The following is a 15754-nucleotide window of genomic DNA, read 5'->3' as shown; positions in this document are numbered from 1 at the left end:
ACTGAAGAATCCCATGACCCAATCTACTGTAGCAGTGTATTCTGCCTCCTTGTCTAAGCACATATCCCTTTTGTTAGTGGCGCTGGGAGATGCAATGCCCAACAATTTCTTTCTAGGGTAGTATATGCAGCATTAAATGATTGCCAGAATGTGTCATTGGTGTTTTAAGACCAAGGGCAACTGATTTTTCTCAAGCCAAGTTTTTTATGCCTCATGAGCCAGCAAGGCTACCTTATGTGCTGCTATTTCATTGTCTTTCCCACTTAAGAAAGGAGAATAAAAGAGGCACCCTCCAGACTGCCTCTAACATAGAACCATAGAATACTAGAACCTGGAAGGGACCTCAAGAGGTCATCAAGTCCAGTCCCCTGCACTCACAGCAGGGTCATGCACCATCTAGATCATCCCTGACAGATATCTGTCTGAACTATTTTTAAATATGTCCAAAGATGGAGACATATTTTTAAATATGTCCACAACCTCCCTAGGCAATTTATTCCAGTGCTAAACCAGCTTGACAGTTAGGAAATCAAACCATGCTTCTAGTTGGATCATCCCTAATTAATATGCCCAGTTCGGCTACATCAATATCATCAGTCAAATCATCATTTTACCTGTGCTTGTCATAACCTCATGTTTACTGCATATAGCACATTGCCTTCGAGTCAGATATTTGTCATATAATAAACCCTGTGCACATAGAAGGGGCTAATTTTAGTAAGTGCCGCCATGTCTCTAGCATAATAGAGAGATTAGCATCCTTAAGAGATGTCAAGTAACTGACAACCCTAACTCTTGTGCAGAAAGATTGGATATGTGTGTAATTAAAGCCATCACAAACACCACCTAATATATAATTTATTTTGTGCAAAGGAAGTCTCATTGCGTTACACACTTGCTAACATTAAAAGAAAAAGATAAACAGAGATGGTTATGTGCATGTAGCCTATCATTTTAGAAGCATAAAGAGATGGTGGATATTAAAGGAAAAGTTTCTGGACAAACTTCTCTGTGTATTCAGGACACGCACCAATGCAGTAAGCCTGTAGTCATTTGAAGTGTAGTTTGGTTTTGTCAGCAGACACCATCGGTGTTTATACTCTTCCGGTATCTGGTATCTCCCAGTAACAAACCTAAGTTTGTGAGCCAAGATAACATTAAAAAAAGAGGAGCATGTGGTTCCTTTGCTGTAAGTTGTTGGTGGACAGGGCTTCTTACTAGAAGTCTGTAAGACTGATGGACTAATTTTTCACGTAATTCCTGTAAGGTACAAAATATCTGCCAAAGAATTTACCAGCTTTCCGGAAGATAATCATGTATTTTATTTAGTTACTTATATGGTGACACTAGTATGTGGTGGAAAGTGTTTTAGTAGCAATCCTGCAATAGTGTCCCATCTTTGGGATTATTTATCAAATATTGGAGGATATCTCTGTCTTTTGTTTCATTGTTAGGTATTTTCATCGCATAATATCCTGTTGTAATAACTGCAATGAAGGGTCCTGTGGCACCTTATAGACTAACAGAAAAGTTTTGAGCATGAGCTTTCGTGAGCACAGGCTCTGATCTGTGCAGCATCTGATGAAGTGAGTCTGTGCTCACGAAAGCTCATGCTCAAAACTTTTCTGTTAGTCTATAAGGTGCCACAGGACCCTTCGTTGCTGTTACAGATCCAGACTAACACGGCTACCCCTCCGATACTTGACACCATGCAAGGCGTTGTAATAACTGTGGTTTTAACCATATGGCGCTGGAACTCATTGATAGTCCAGTTCATATGGGCCAGTTATATTCCGCTAATTACCCAGTGAATTCATCCAAACATCTTCCCCAAAGTTCTCCTTTCTGTTAACCAGTTGTTCTTGTGGAGAGTCACATGAGGCAATAGTGAGTGACTCATGCTGGATTCTGACCCTGTGAGGTTCTGAAGACCTTACATTCCCACTGATCTCTGTGGGAAGTGAGGGCAGGCTGTCTTTGAGGCATGGTGACAACTTCTTATGGCCCGTGTTGAGCATAACAATGACAATCAGAGGTGTAAATTTTCAGAGGGAATGTAAATTTTCAGAGGGAATGTGCCATAAGCAATGTAGTATGTTTTATTTCTGCAACCTACAGGTAGAGAAAAGCTTATTTGAATTGTATTTTGAAGACCCTTGTGTTTGATTGCTCTAGTTAGAGATAACAGTTTGCTTGCTACCTCTCCTCAGCCCCAGAGCATATTGAATTGTTCATAAAATTGCTGTAAACAGCACATCTTGAGAGACGGTGTAGTACCTTGCTTGAGTGCTTCATTAACAAAGCTTAGTCTCAGAATCAAGGGGTGATTAGACAGTGAGAGAACAATATGTTTCTTGCATAAGTCATCATTAGACCAAATGAACATTGGACTCACGCACACCAATTTGTGTACATGAAGAAGATTCAAGCTTTTTTCCTTGGAACAAAACGTTACATCTGTGTATGTGACTATGGATATAGCAGGGCCGACAGCCACTGCAGCAAGATGGGAGGGGGGTCTGGCTCCATGCCCCCAGAAGGGGTGTGGCCAAGGATGGACTGCACGGTGACTAGGGCAGTCAGCCCTTAGCATCACTCAGACCATCACTGCCATGGTGTTTCAACTGCCCCATTTGCCCTGCGCACGTGCATACACACACACACATGCACACACGCACGCACACACACACACAAACACATTGGCAGGTCTGCACACAAATAACCAGTCTTCTCCTCCCAGCAATGGGCTGGAATCCACCCAAAGGACTGCAGGCACCAAAAAGCCAAGTTAATTCTTTATCTCAGTTGGTTCCCACAGTTTGTTCTGAGTGAGCATGAAAGCTCATCATTGTCTGATGCTAGGAGGTAATTATCAGAGTGCACTGGGGAACTTTCCATGATCAGTAGCAGGTTTCACATGGCTAGCTAGTACAGGCTGCTCTACTCTGCTGTAGATTTGCACCCTTAGACATTCTCAATAGCTCTCCACCTAGACAAGCCCTTAGGAAATGCATTTCCTGGGGCAAACACATAAAAATCTTGTAATGTAGTTGTCCACATCACAGGAACCTCTGGTTGAAGATGTCAGTGCTTTGGTAACACAGTGTGGAGAAAATTATTTAAAAGAGAAGGGGGTAAAAACTATTTGGCTGACCCCCCCCCCCCAAAACTTGAATAGTCATAGGAAAATGTATTAAACAGCCCTGAAATTAAGGGTTTGGTGAAGTCCATCAGAAATTGCAACTGGATCTAAGTTATATTTTACAAATAACCTGTGGTCTCAGTATGGCTTTATTGTATGACCAGTTGAACTGCACATTCATTTTAAGACTCCCTCTCATATTGGAATGACATAATGTTTTGTAATTGGGCTTGATAAAAATGTAGCTTTATTTGTAGGTTGCCAGAGAAGCCAGTTGTGAAATTGGGTGTGTATTAAACCTAATAATGGAAAATTAAGCATAGTACATCAGTCTGAAATAGCCTGCCATAAAAATATTCTCTGCATTATTGGAGGTTAATAAGAAAAAGGTAAGAAAAGATGCACTGGGAAAATGAATCCAACTATGACAACTAATAAGCCTTGAAATTCTCCCGGCTCACCATTCTCACTTTGTAATTAGTAACGGTATTGGAATGATTATACAAATGTTTAGATGTTATTCCTCCGTAAATTCCACATTGATTAATTTTATCTGTGTTGATGGTTTCGCTAAAGAGAAATTCATATATATTTTTATGTCACATGCATGTTGCTTGTATTAAACCTGGATTTAAAAAAAAAAAAGAAAAGAACACCAGAACCTGCTTTTGAGAGATGTTGATCACCTCCAACTCCTGTGGATCTCAGAAAGAATGGGATGTGGTCAACATCTTTGATGTTCAGACTGCTAGCTTTTGCTTATGTCTTTTGAGCTTATCATTGACCTATCCCCTTCTTGGTGAGGTGCCCTTGTTTCAAGTCCTTCCTCAACTTTGATATATTTGTGACTTTAGACCAAATTATCTTTAGTGTCAGTCTTGACATCTTGCACCTCCCTCACCTCCAAGATATCACTATAGCTGATTAAGAATTGTTTTCCTGTATGAAAAGACGTTCTAAAGGCCTGGCCCATACGATTTTATTTGTTTTTCCAATGAGAGAAAGAGCTTGAGTTCAAAATTTTTGTAGTGTTTTCTTCAAGAAGGGAAGCCAAAAGTCAGCTTGTGTAGTTAAGTTGCCTCCCTAAAATTGCCCTCCATTTCCAGCTAGCTTAGTTTGTTTTCTTTGCTGCTTCTAAAAGGCTGTTGTTGCTTTTCTGACAGGGAATAGCTTCTCGGTTCTATCACTTTGCAATAATGTTCCCCTACCACTAAAAATAGCTTATTGTAAAGTTTCAAAAATGATGGTAGAATTCTGGATAGAAGCAGCAAGATAATAGATATGTGAATGTAATGATAGTGGTTAGAATTAGTTGTAACTAATGCATGTGACTGAGAGTAAAGTGCCAAGACAGAGACTCACTTGGTCAGTGCTTAAATTCAGTCATCTCATTTGGAAACATACAAGAATGTTACATCAAAGCAGAGTTTCTCTGGTCAAATAGAAGATTCCTGGTCAGTAATCATCTGCTGATAGAACTGTTTTCTGTTCTATCCTTTATTAGGAGTATTGTGTCATACAGTTAGGGTTTTGTGAGACTATATAAAGCTACAATTCACAGAGTGCTGGAAAGGTTTTCCAAACCAATTTCTTCTGAAGAGACACATTTTTTCTAATAAATTTATGTTTCTGAAATACAAGTGCAAGGTTTCCATATTTCTAAGCAATGTTGTTCTTCCAGATAATATTTCATTTCATACACTGGAATATACGTGTTTTAGGGCCAAAATTTAATTCATAAGTGACTAACAATGTTGAGTACCTGAATTTCTGGGTGTCCAACTTAAGATGCTGAACATTCACTCTTGAAAATTAGGCCTCTTTAAGACATCTAAGGTTGAACACCCAAATCACTAGTCACTTTTGAAAACCTTCCTCTTTCCTATGTGCAAGACAGACATACTTTGTGAACAAAAGTCTATCATTCCAGTGGGTTGTCATGCACGTTTCATGAGAGTAACATGCATTACTACTTAAGATATGCAATTTACATTTGTCATGCTTGTGCCAGTTCAGCTATCTGTCTTTGTTCCTGTTTCTGACTGCCTCACCAACTGATTGCTGCGATATGTGAGTGGCGTTAGTCTCTCTGGATGTGGTTTTAGTCTTAGTCTTGGGAAGTGGTGTGTGATTTTCCACTTTCTCCAGTTTTACACTTCACCCCCACTAATCTATGTGGGGGTGAAAGAAACAGCACACAAACAAGGCTGGAAATAATGGATGTTAAAAAGCTTGTGTTCTCTCCTTGTCTTTAAAACAGAGAGCAGCCATGGGGAGATGACCCAGCCAACACTGACCATCCAGACACATCCATACCGGAGCTGTGAGCCAGTGGAAATGTCCTATCCCAGGGGACAGTTCCAGCCAGCCATCCGAGTGGCTGATTTACTGCAGCATATCACCCAGATGAAAAGAGGACAGGGCTATGGATTTAAAGAAGAGTATGAGGTGAGAGGAATGTTCATTCAAATAATAGAGAAGCTGCAGCAAATCTTCAATCAGGACAGAGGCTCAGGAGCAGAGAGAACCTTTTTAGAGGCTTTTTCATTAATTGCGTCAACTGTAATCACTTTCCCCTTTTTGTGTTTCTCTGGCTATGATTTTAACCATGTCTTCTGTAGTGGCTTTAAGCCTGAGGGAATAGTGACAGTGATTACTGGAGGCTGTCTTTTTCCTAAATCCACGTGACAGGATTAGAGCATTGCAAGAGGAGATGGGGAACTCTTAGAAGACCATTGGGTCTGTCCCTGTGCAAATATGGATTATAATTTAAAGTCCTGGGGTGCCCCCTCTTCAACAGAGTGGGTATAGTAGAGATTGCACAGGTGAAATTCAGTGAAAGAATCTGAATTTCTTTCTTCTGTTATCATTGTTTGTTACAACTAAAGCCATGGAATCCAAGTCTGGATAAGCAACACAAACATTTTCTTTTGATTTCTACTCTATTGCAGCACCAATTTCATTATAGCAATCGATTAAATTAAAGCACATCTCCACCAGCTGCATATAGAAAAGTAAACTCAAAGCAAGAGATACCCTTAAACAATTACTGGGTTTTACATTGTGTTAGAACTTCTGGCTTAGAATATGTCAGGGCTCATCCATTTTTTCCTACCATGTGAAGAGAGAGATAAGAAGCTAGTCATTAAAAAGAGGGCAAAAAAATCCAAGGAAGGAATGAGAATTAGGGAGGTAACTTTAGAAAAAAGAATGGAAAAATGGTAACAAGAGACCAAGGAGGAGATGAAAGAGAAGTAGGTACCACCTACAGAGAGAGGTAGGACTGAGGAAGAGCAGGAAGCAATGAAATTCATTTCTGGTCTTACCCATGAAAGCTCATTACCTAATAAATAAAATTGTTTGTCTTTAAGGTTCTGCAGGACTGATTGCTTTGTTTTGCCAAAGATACAGACTAGCACAGCTACCCCTCTGAGACTGTTTGTAACGATAATGAATTAAATACACTTCATGAGGTGGCCATAATGTAATATGTTACAGCTCCTTTAAAATAAGCTAAAAATAACACTAATTGTGAGAAATATGTAACAATGAGAGCAGTTTATTTTTAAATACTGTAACAGTCCATTGGGCAAGCTTCACTTTCTACTGGCTTGTATTCCTATGAAAAGAGTATGGGAATTACCTTTCTGGGCAAAACCAGGTAGCTCTCTTTTGATTTGATGACTTTATAAACTTATAGGAGTGAAAGTTTCTGGTTACTGTAAGATGGAGGAGAGCAGATAGGTCTAATATCTAATGTCTTCACTGTCCTGTATGCTAGTTTGACAATCAGTTGATAGGCTTTTCTTAACATTGAAACTAGGGGGTCCATTCCCTTGTAGATCCAAAGGGGATTTGCTCAAGTAACCCCTTGCCCACTGAACAATAATCAAAATTGCATGTGACTGTCCTCCAAACATTTAGGTCTTTGTGCTAAAAGAGAAAACAAACAGTTGCTAGAGCACATGTGGGTTGGTAATACTCTAAGTTATCTATTTGCATAAAAAATGATGCAACTGTACCTCTGTGATTAGTCTTCTTCCTAAAAAGCACTAACTATTTGTATATGTGATGATCACATTTTAAGTACCCCCAGACTTCTCTCGCCACTGGTTGAGAAACATGGTCCTAAGGTAATCTGAGGTTTTAAAACAAGTACCATTCAACCTTTCCAGATTAATTTTCAGGAGTCAGATTTGTTTTGCATACCACCAAGTTACATGTCACTTAAAAAACTACTTCCAGTGACGTGCAAAAATATCACAGAAGACTAACACTGAAAACTTGCTGACTTTCTACCATCTTCTTATCTAGTAAATTTACTGGAATAGAAATATTATACTTACATTTCAGCATCAGGTGTATGAAGCAGGAGAAACAAGTCATTGTCTGAATGAACTTTTAGATTGTGCTGACTTTACTCATGTTGCCTGTTGTAAAACTAGGTAAATATCAAGATGAGTTGGTGGACCCCCAAGGGTGCATGTAACCTAGTTTGAGAAACACTGCTGTAGATTTACATAACACCTTTCCTGCCAAGAGATGTCAGTAAATATTCCACAGGTTCACAAATCACATGTAAACTTCTGCCCTTGATTAAAAGGCCACAAGTGCTCTGAAGTCATCTAGATTTCCCTGATTATATTAAAGAGAAGAATCTGGCTTTCAGTACACAGTATGTAGGGGATGCTTCGCACACTGACAAAACGTAGTCTCAGCCGCCATCATCAGCACTGCAAAGTTAGAGAGGGTAACCATATCCTCTTGAACAACTAAGGTTAATTTCAGATTGACAGAATGCATGGTCCCAATTGGAATTTGGCTAAACAGAACACTGACAATTTTATTTTGTAAAAAGCACCACAATCATTAATTACAATGGGGCTAGTCCTGAGTTTGATACCTCTTCCACTGCACATAGTATTTTTATATATTGTATCTGGGTAACCTGTGTCACCCAGGCTACGTCTACACGTGAAGCCAACATCGAAATAGCTTATTTCGATGTAGCAACATCGAAATAGGCTATTTCGATGAATAACGTCTACATGTCCTCCAGGGCTGGCAATGTCGATGTTCAACTTCGACGTTGCGCGGCACCACATCGAAATAGGCGCTGCAAGGGTACGTCTACACGCCAAAGTAGCACACATCGAAATAAGGGTGCCAGGCACAGCTGCAGACAGGGTCACAGGGCAGACTCAACAGCAAGCCGCTCCCTTAAAGGGCCCCTCCCAGACACAGTTGCACTAAACAACACAAGATCCACAGAGCCGACAACTGGTTGCAGACCCTGTGCATGCAGCATGGATCCCCAGCTGCGGCAGCAGCAGCCAGAAGCCCTGGGCTAAGGGCTGCTGCCCACGGTGACCATAGAGCCCCGCAGGGGCTGGAGAGAGAGCATCTCTCAACCCCCCAGCTGATGGCCACCATGGAGGACCCGGCAATTTCGACGTTGCGGGACGCGGATCATCTACACAGTCCCTACTTCGACGTTGAACGTCGAAGTAGGGCGCTATTCCGATCCCCTCATGGGGTTAGCGACTTCGACGTCTCACCGCCTAACGTCGAAGTTAACTTTGAAATAGTGCCCGACGCATGTAGCCGTGACGGGCGCTATTTCGAAGTTAGTGCCGCTACTTCGAAGTAGCGTGCACGTGTAGACACAGCTCTAGAGTTACATTTGTTCTTTAAAGAGCTTATTTTCTACCTTACTTTGCCAGCAGGTCTCATAAATTACAATCTATTTAGTGACCTGGTGCCAAATAATTTTACCCTTATGAAACATCTATTTGAGCCAGCATCATCCCTCATCCCATGGTGGTCTCTTATCTCTGCAAATCTTCTCCCCACGTTAATGCTGAGAAACTGAATCACAGATTTATTTAAAATTTAAAACCCTCTCTCCCCTATAAGTTTATAATGATGGAAGTATAATCCAAGTGCACTATGTGCCAGTAATGGGCACAGAACTCTTCACTGGTGTTTACAAAGCAAGATGTGTATATGTGAATGTAGTGAAGTGTGAGCATTCAGTTTACACTTCTGCATGCAGGGATTTGTCAGCAAACAAGAAGCAAGTGCATTTTTGAGCACATGTGATATATCTCTGGGTTTGACACAGACCTTCAGGAGGCAAGAATTAAAAAAAAAGAAAGAAAGAAAGAAAGAAAACCAAAACACTAGCAACAAATAAACAGAACATCTGATTTAAATTTGAAAAAATGGCATTTTTAAGCTCATGCCTTTATCCACTCTGATGTAAATAACAAATCAACTATTTTGGCTTTCAAACTAGCAGAATGAAGACTGATTAAAAGTTTCAGATATTGCAGTTAACAGAAATCCCATCCCATCTCAATAACACCAAAATGCTTGTAAAGTAAAGAAAATGTCCAGGGTAAATTTTCAGGGTAAATTTTCAGGTCTTAACTTCCTTTTATGTACATGGTTTAATTTTGTACATGGTATTTTTGCACTTGCAGGTCACATGTAGATGCCAATGTTAATAGCCACACTTCTGCTTATATCATTGCCAAATGCAGATCCACTTGATAGTGCTGCAATTACTCTAGTTTATTTATCTTGTCTGTAAAAAACAGATGTGAAAATTGTACCTTAAAATGGGGAGTCAGTGTCTCAGCCCAGCTGGACCCCTTCCATTTAAGCAGAGATTAATTGACATCTTTGTTCAGTGTAAAAGGTCTCAGTTTTCAGTGATCGTAATAATCAGCACATTCCTCTTGAATCTTCTGAGGTCATGCCAGGCCAGTGTTATATTTTAACAGAAAACCCCATCAATGGATGGTTTCACACTCAAAACAATGGCAGGGACAGGGTTATTTGAAAACAAGAAAAGCCAGGCTGGATCAGACCAATGGTCCATCTAGCCCAGTATTCTATGGAGTGGCCAATGCCAGGTGCTGCAGAGGGAAGAAATAGAGCAGCTAATAAATGAGTTATCCATCCTGTTCCCACCTGCTGGCAAAGAGAGGGTAAGGACACTTCAGAGCAGGGTTTGGCATCCTTGCCCATCCTAGCCATTTCTTTTTTAATCCCTTTGCATAAGTCTTGGATTTCACAACATCTTCTGGCAATTTGTTCCAGAGGTTGACTATGTGTTGTGTGCAAAAAGTACTTTCTTTTGTTTGTTTTAACTGGCTGCCTATTAATTTCATTTGGTGACCCCTAGTTCTTTTGTTATGAAGAGTAAACAACACTTTCCTTCTTACTTTATCCACTATCAGTAAAGGTTTTATAAGCCGTTATCATATTCCCCTTTGTCCTCTCTTTTCAAAGCTGAAGAGTCCCTGTTTTGTTAGTCTCTCCTCATATGGAAGCTGTTCCATATCCCTAATAATTTTTGTTTCCCTTTTCTGAACCTTTTCTAATTCCAATAAAGCATGAACCTCTCTACTCTGGAAGTCTCTCATCAAGCACCATCTGTTATTTGTCATGATTTTAGTTAGCCAGATGACCACTTATCATGGCTGTGGACAAGTTTCCCATGGTCTTATGAATTTTGTTTTCTGCCACCAGTTTAGGGTCTCAGTGTTCTGAGCTATTTAGCTCTGTTTTAACCCTAAATATCTTCTAAAAGTCCAGTAAACAGTGGAAGTGTTGGTAGTGTGCTAGACAATATTGACCTCCCATGGTCCAGCAAATTCTTTCACCTGGCACAAGTCAGGTCCTGAGGGTCCCCGATTAAAGAGGTTCAACCTGTATGCCATTTTGGGATGGGGAGCCAGATCTGCTTGCACTATCCAAGCTGTGGGCATACCATGGATTTATGTAGAAGCAATATGCTAGGTCTTATAACCACCTGTTCCTAAGGAGGTGGAATTTATTGGGTCTGACTGCATCTCCTTTGGTTGGACAAGAGACTCTTGACCCAGTATAAATATAATGAGGCAGGATGCTTTTTTTCTTCTCAAAAGCTTCTGATTAGATTGCTAATGACTGTTGCCATGTTCTGGTCAATCTACAGTAACTAGATCCTAGTGTGAAAATAAGGCCCCTTTTTTCCTTCTCTTTGAAGAAGAAAATGAGCCTCCCACACCTGCTTTTTGCCCAGGAGATTAGCTGCTATTAGGTAGTAGCTCCCGTAAAAGAAAAGGGAAGGGTGATCAAAGACCTCACCAATTACTGTTATCACCTCTTACTCCTGGGCTTTTGAATTGGGACTTGCCTTCCCTGTGGTTATCAACACCTCTCATAGATATGCCTGACATTATCTGTCCTAGAACCTGATGAGAGGAAATTCAAGACTGCCAAGGACTCCCTCATACGAAGTTTTACAGTCATGCCAGGTTTGTAGATCTTAGGAATTATGTCTCCTTGCCATCCCAACTCAGACACAATAATAGACCCAAGACGGCTTGTGAAGATGCATTTGAGTTATTACCAAATTAGCTGCTGCTAGTGAACGGAAAATAAAATCTCCAGGGATTAAATTAAAAGAACCATTATTTCCTAAGCGTCCTAAATTATTCAATTTGTACCATTGCTATTATTCTCTTGGAATACTGCATCTACTGACAAGTGGTGCTTCTGAAAGACAAAGTCACAGAAAATCTCTGGGGAGCGTATGCAGGAACTGCCGTTTACATTCCCAACACTGAGCAAGGTCAAGATGGCCACAGCTGAGAATTCCTGCTTTTGTGTCTCAGCTGTGAGAAGCTAAGCGAGTATCACCCAAGAGATGGTTTGTGCCATCTGTGTCCCAAAAGAAGGTGTTGCTGCTGTTGCAGCTCATCTGAACTGGCCATTTTCCAGTCCCCTGGCTGTGTCTCAAGGGACAATTCCAATTTACAGATGCTCCATGCCCCGTCTCACAGAGGCCATGTCTGCCTCCCTGGTCATGCCCCAAGAGCTGTGCTTTTTTCCAGCTATGTCTGTAAGAATGCCCATTTGATGATATTCAAAGGGAGTAACGTAAGCAAAGTCAGAGGTCGTTCTAACTGCTAGCAGTGGGATGTGGGACCCCCCTTTCCAAAAAAACAAAGCCCAGATGTATAATTATGGACATCTCGTTTAGCAGTGATTGTTTTCGTGTGCACACACACATACACATTTTATGCAGCATTTATTGATCATCACTGTGTAGTACAAAGCCTATACTACCCTTCTGTGTGGGCAATATGATAAAGCCTTGCAGGAACACCTTTAAGAAAGCCAGCAGAAGGTTTGCATGGCTGGCATCATGCTGTTATTAATCCAGAAATAGGAGACTCCATGCTATATATTTTCAATTTAAATATCCTACAAGACCGAGTTCTGTGTTTCAGCCATCTGGTCTTTCTCAGGGGCATACATATGTGAAATCATCACAGACCCTGCGCTGGAGGGGGAATGCTGCTCACCCTATAAATATACCATCAGAAGCAAATGCAATTCCCCAGTCTTTTTAGGTCCATATGGAAAACAATGCTTAAGTAACAGAAGCCAAAGGGTAGTAATGGTCTTTTCAGAACTGTACCTTTTGCATAATTCAGTGTGCCTTTTCCTCCTCAAAAACAGCTGTCCGGTTGGTTGAGTATTGAATTATGCATTGCTGTTCTTTTCACCCAGCTGTGTCATGTTAAGCCACATAAAGGCAATGGCCACTCTTCTGATAAACACTCTACCACTGTTTATTTTTCAGGCTCTACCTGAGGGGCAGACTGCATCTTGGGATACAGCCAAGGAAGATGAAAACCGCAATAAGAATAGATATGGGAACATTATCTCCTGTAGGTGCACGTTCAAATTAAACTGAGTTTACTGTCTGTGTTTGTAAGCATCTGAATGGAAGGGCAGATTTTAAGAGCCTAAATAAATGTGGCTCAAAATGTCCAGCCTTTCAGCAGCTTGGTTAGTTATTTGCAGGCTAAGCTTCTTGTTATGATCCTCTCCTCTTTTCTTGCCCTCTCCACGCCCCCACTCTTGCTGTGTGTTTCAGATTTTGTACTTCAGGGCAAACTCCTGCTGTCAGACTTTTCCAATGGATTGTGATGCCAATAGCTTGTTCTGTCTTTGTATACACACAGCCTTCAACACAATGAATGAGTGTTCAAGGGGAGACCAGAAATAACAGAATTGAGATGTGGCTCAGAGAAGAGAATTTTGCCCTTAAAATAGAGGTTGATAGACTATAGTCAGTAAAGCACTCACTGATGGTCTCCAAAGACCTGGTTGCTTACCTGGTGTGAACTCTCTTATGCTTCCTCCTTTTAAATCACCATGTCAGCTAAAACTACGTTACTATAAACATTTCCCAATCTTCCCTGCTCAAATAAGCAATTGGTATAGTTGCTACAGGGATGCTGTGGGATTGTAAATGATACAGGACATGTCTGATACCCTCTCTCTCTATTGAAAAGTGTTCAGCAGCATGAAAACTCAATTGGAACCCCTGTACTAACACATTGATGTAAGAAAGAAATCAAGTAACACAAATGGATATTCCTGACAGTCCGATTGAAGTCAATTGAGTCATGATCATGTAACTGCGGGCAAAATTAGGCTCCGTGCGTTTATACATCCTGTGTTTACCAGGGAAAGAATATCTGTTTTATAGAGTAACAGAACAGTCTCATGGTTAAGTTGCTCAACTCTGACTCATCAGATTTAGCGTTCATTCTTGGAGCTGGCACACATTTCTGGGTGACTGAGAAGTAACTTCTCTGCCTAGTTACCTGTTCATAAAATAGAACTAATAATACTGCTTCTCATATATATTTTCTCTGTTTTGACAATGTGGACCAAGTTCCTACTTTGGAGAAGTTACAATCCTTTAGGACGTATGTTCATAAGCTGCCTATTACAATCTGATGTATATAATAATAATAAGTCAGTTTGGGCAGTCGTTGCTGGATAAAATAAGCTCTTCCTTGGAGTTGGAGGACAGAAGCAATGAAGCCATAGTTGCTGTCCACTTTAAGATTTAAGAGGTCATCAAGAAATGCCACACATGGGGAAAGCATCAGACAAAGTGATTGGGAAATGACACAGTGAGGAAATGTTCCCAGTGTTGTATGCTTTAAGTTCATTATTTGAGACTATTACATGGACTCAAATAGAATTATGTAAGAAAAACTAGCAATCTGATGAGTATTACACTACAAAGAGGAAAGAATAGATACATTCTGACCCTTGATGTAAGGTAAAGAGCTGGCCTCTGTCTCTCTCTCTTCTGTGAATGGTGAGATTTGAGCAGCTAGAACTTGCCTATTTGACTTTCAAATCCCTTGTCTTTTATGGGGCGTGAGACAGAGAAACTCTTTTTGTAAGGAAAAATTGCTTTCCCGCAGTTAATTTCATGCTGTCTCTTTATTTGACATTTTTGTTTTGCCTAATTGCTTGAGGAATTTCTTCCATAGTATTTTTAGGTCACAGGATCAATAAGCTAAAGGGAATTCTAATCTTCTCATTATTACTGACAGCTGTTACATCTGGCAGTTTTATTAAGTTAAAAACACCTTTCAATGGGTCTTTGTTCCCTCGAATGTATCTGGAATAACAATTATCCCTTATCCAGTCCATTGCAGAAGACAGCTGCCATAACAAGAATTTCTTATCAGTTACATAATTTTGTTTACAACTTTTTTCTGTCAACACCTTTTTCTCAGTTGATGAGTCTTTTCTCAAAACAAGTATGTTCTCTCACATTTGGAGGCACCAGCCATTACGAAGTACAGCCCAATACTAGATCACATGACATGCCTGAATCCAGGTCACTACAGGTCAAGAACCAACACACTGGCCTTAGAATGCTCTTTTCTAATATCATGAAGAGTCTAGAAGAATAGTTAAAATGTGAAGGGGTTTGGTATACAATAAAAAAGAGGATTAAAGGGTTAATATTTATTAACAGGTACTCACAACTAGGATGAATTGTTGTCTGATAAAGTGTTATGCTGCCTTTGGCTATAAATATAAATAGATTACGAATCAAGAGAGAAGAGAGGTATTTGTGAATATGGAAATGCAAAATGTTACCAAAGCTAAGAAAGAGGTGTCTCCAAGGTATAAAACATCATAATATAAATTCATATAGGGCGGATGTGGCTGAGAGGCACAGGTAAAAGTGGATCCACAAGAACTTAAGGTAAATGACAAGATTATGGTTTCCCTCAAGTATATATTGAATCAAGAGAGCAGAGGAGGAGACAACAGGCCTTTTAAGAGACAAGAAGGAAAGTTTAGCAACAGAAGAGCTAGAAACAGATCAATGGAATGAAATTCTGTGCCTCTCATTCTCTTAAAGGGCTAGAAAGTGCCCTGTGAAGAAATGAGAAATCTGAAGAGCCTGTGGCCTGTTCCCACATCCACTGAAGTCAATGCAAGTTTTTCAGTGACTTCAAGCACTGAACATTGGATCAGGTCTTATGCATGTACTTCCTGCACCTTCAAATCACTGCATAACTGTGCTTCAAATGCAGTTCCTGGGAAAAGCCAGAGTTGTACCCACTTATGTGTTAAAACGCCAGATGCCAGTTAGCATGCTTTGCTGAATATCTCTGGTACCGTTTCACCACTCCTGAACAGCAGTCGCAAGTGCCCATGGGAAGCTTTCTGGGTTTGCTGTAATTTCGGTAGTAGTAGTAGTAGGCATCCTTCAGTCTGCATAGA

At 40.4% G+C, this 15754-nt stretch overlaps 1 protein-coding gene across 1 annotated transcript in view; it reads left to right on the top strand.

The window, feature by feature from the left end:
* The window catches only part of PTPRT (protein tyrosine phosphatase receptor type T), a 700719-nt gene that overhangs the window by 644396 nt on the left and 40569 nt on the right, over positions 1 to 15754 (top strand). The window contains exons 19-20 of the mRNA XM_075011494.1: positions 5403 to 5590; positions 12786 to 12873. Coding sequence (XP_074867595.1) covers positions 5403 to 5590; positions 12786 to 12873 — 276 coding nt within the window. The remainder of the gene's footprint in view (positions 1 to 5402; positions 5591 to 12785; positions 12874 to 15754) is intronic.

This window comes from Carettochelys insculpta, chromosome 17, assembly GCF_033958435.1.
Source record: "Carettochelys insculpta isolate YL-2023 chromosome 17, ASM3395843v1, whole genome shotgun sequence".
NCBI classification, from domain to species: Eukaryota; Metazoa; Chordata; order Testudines; family Carettochelyidae; genus Carettochelys; species Carettochelys insculpta.
Note: the sequence above shows the minus strand (reverse complement) of the source record. Positions and strands in the feature narration are given on the sequence as shown.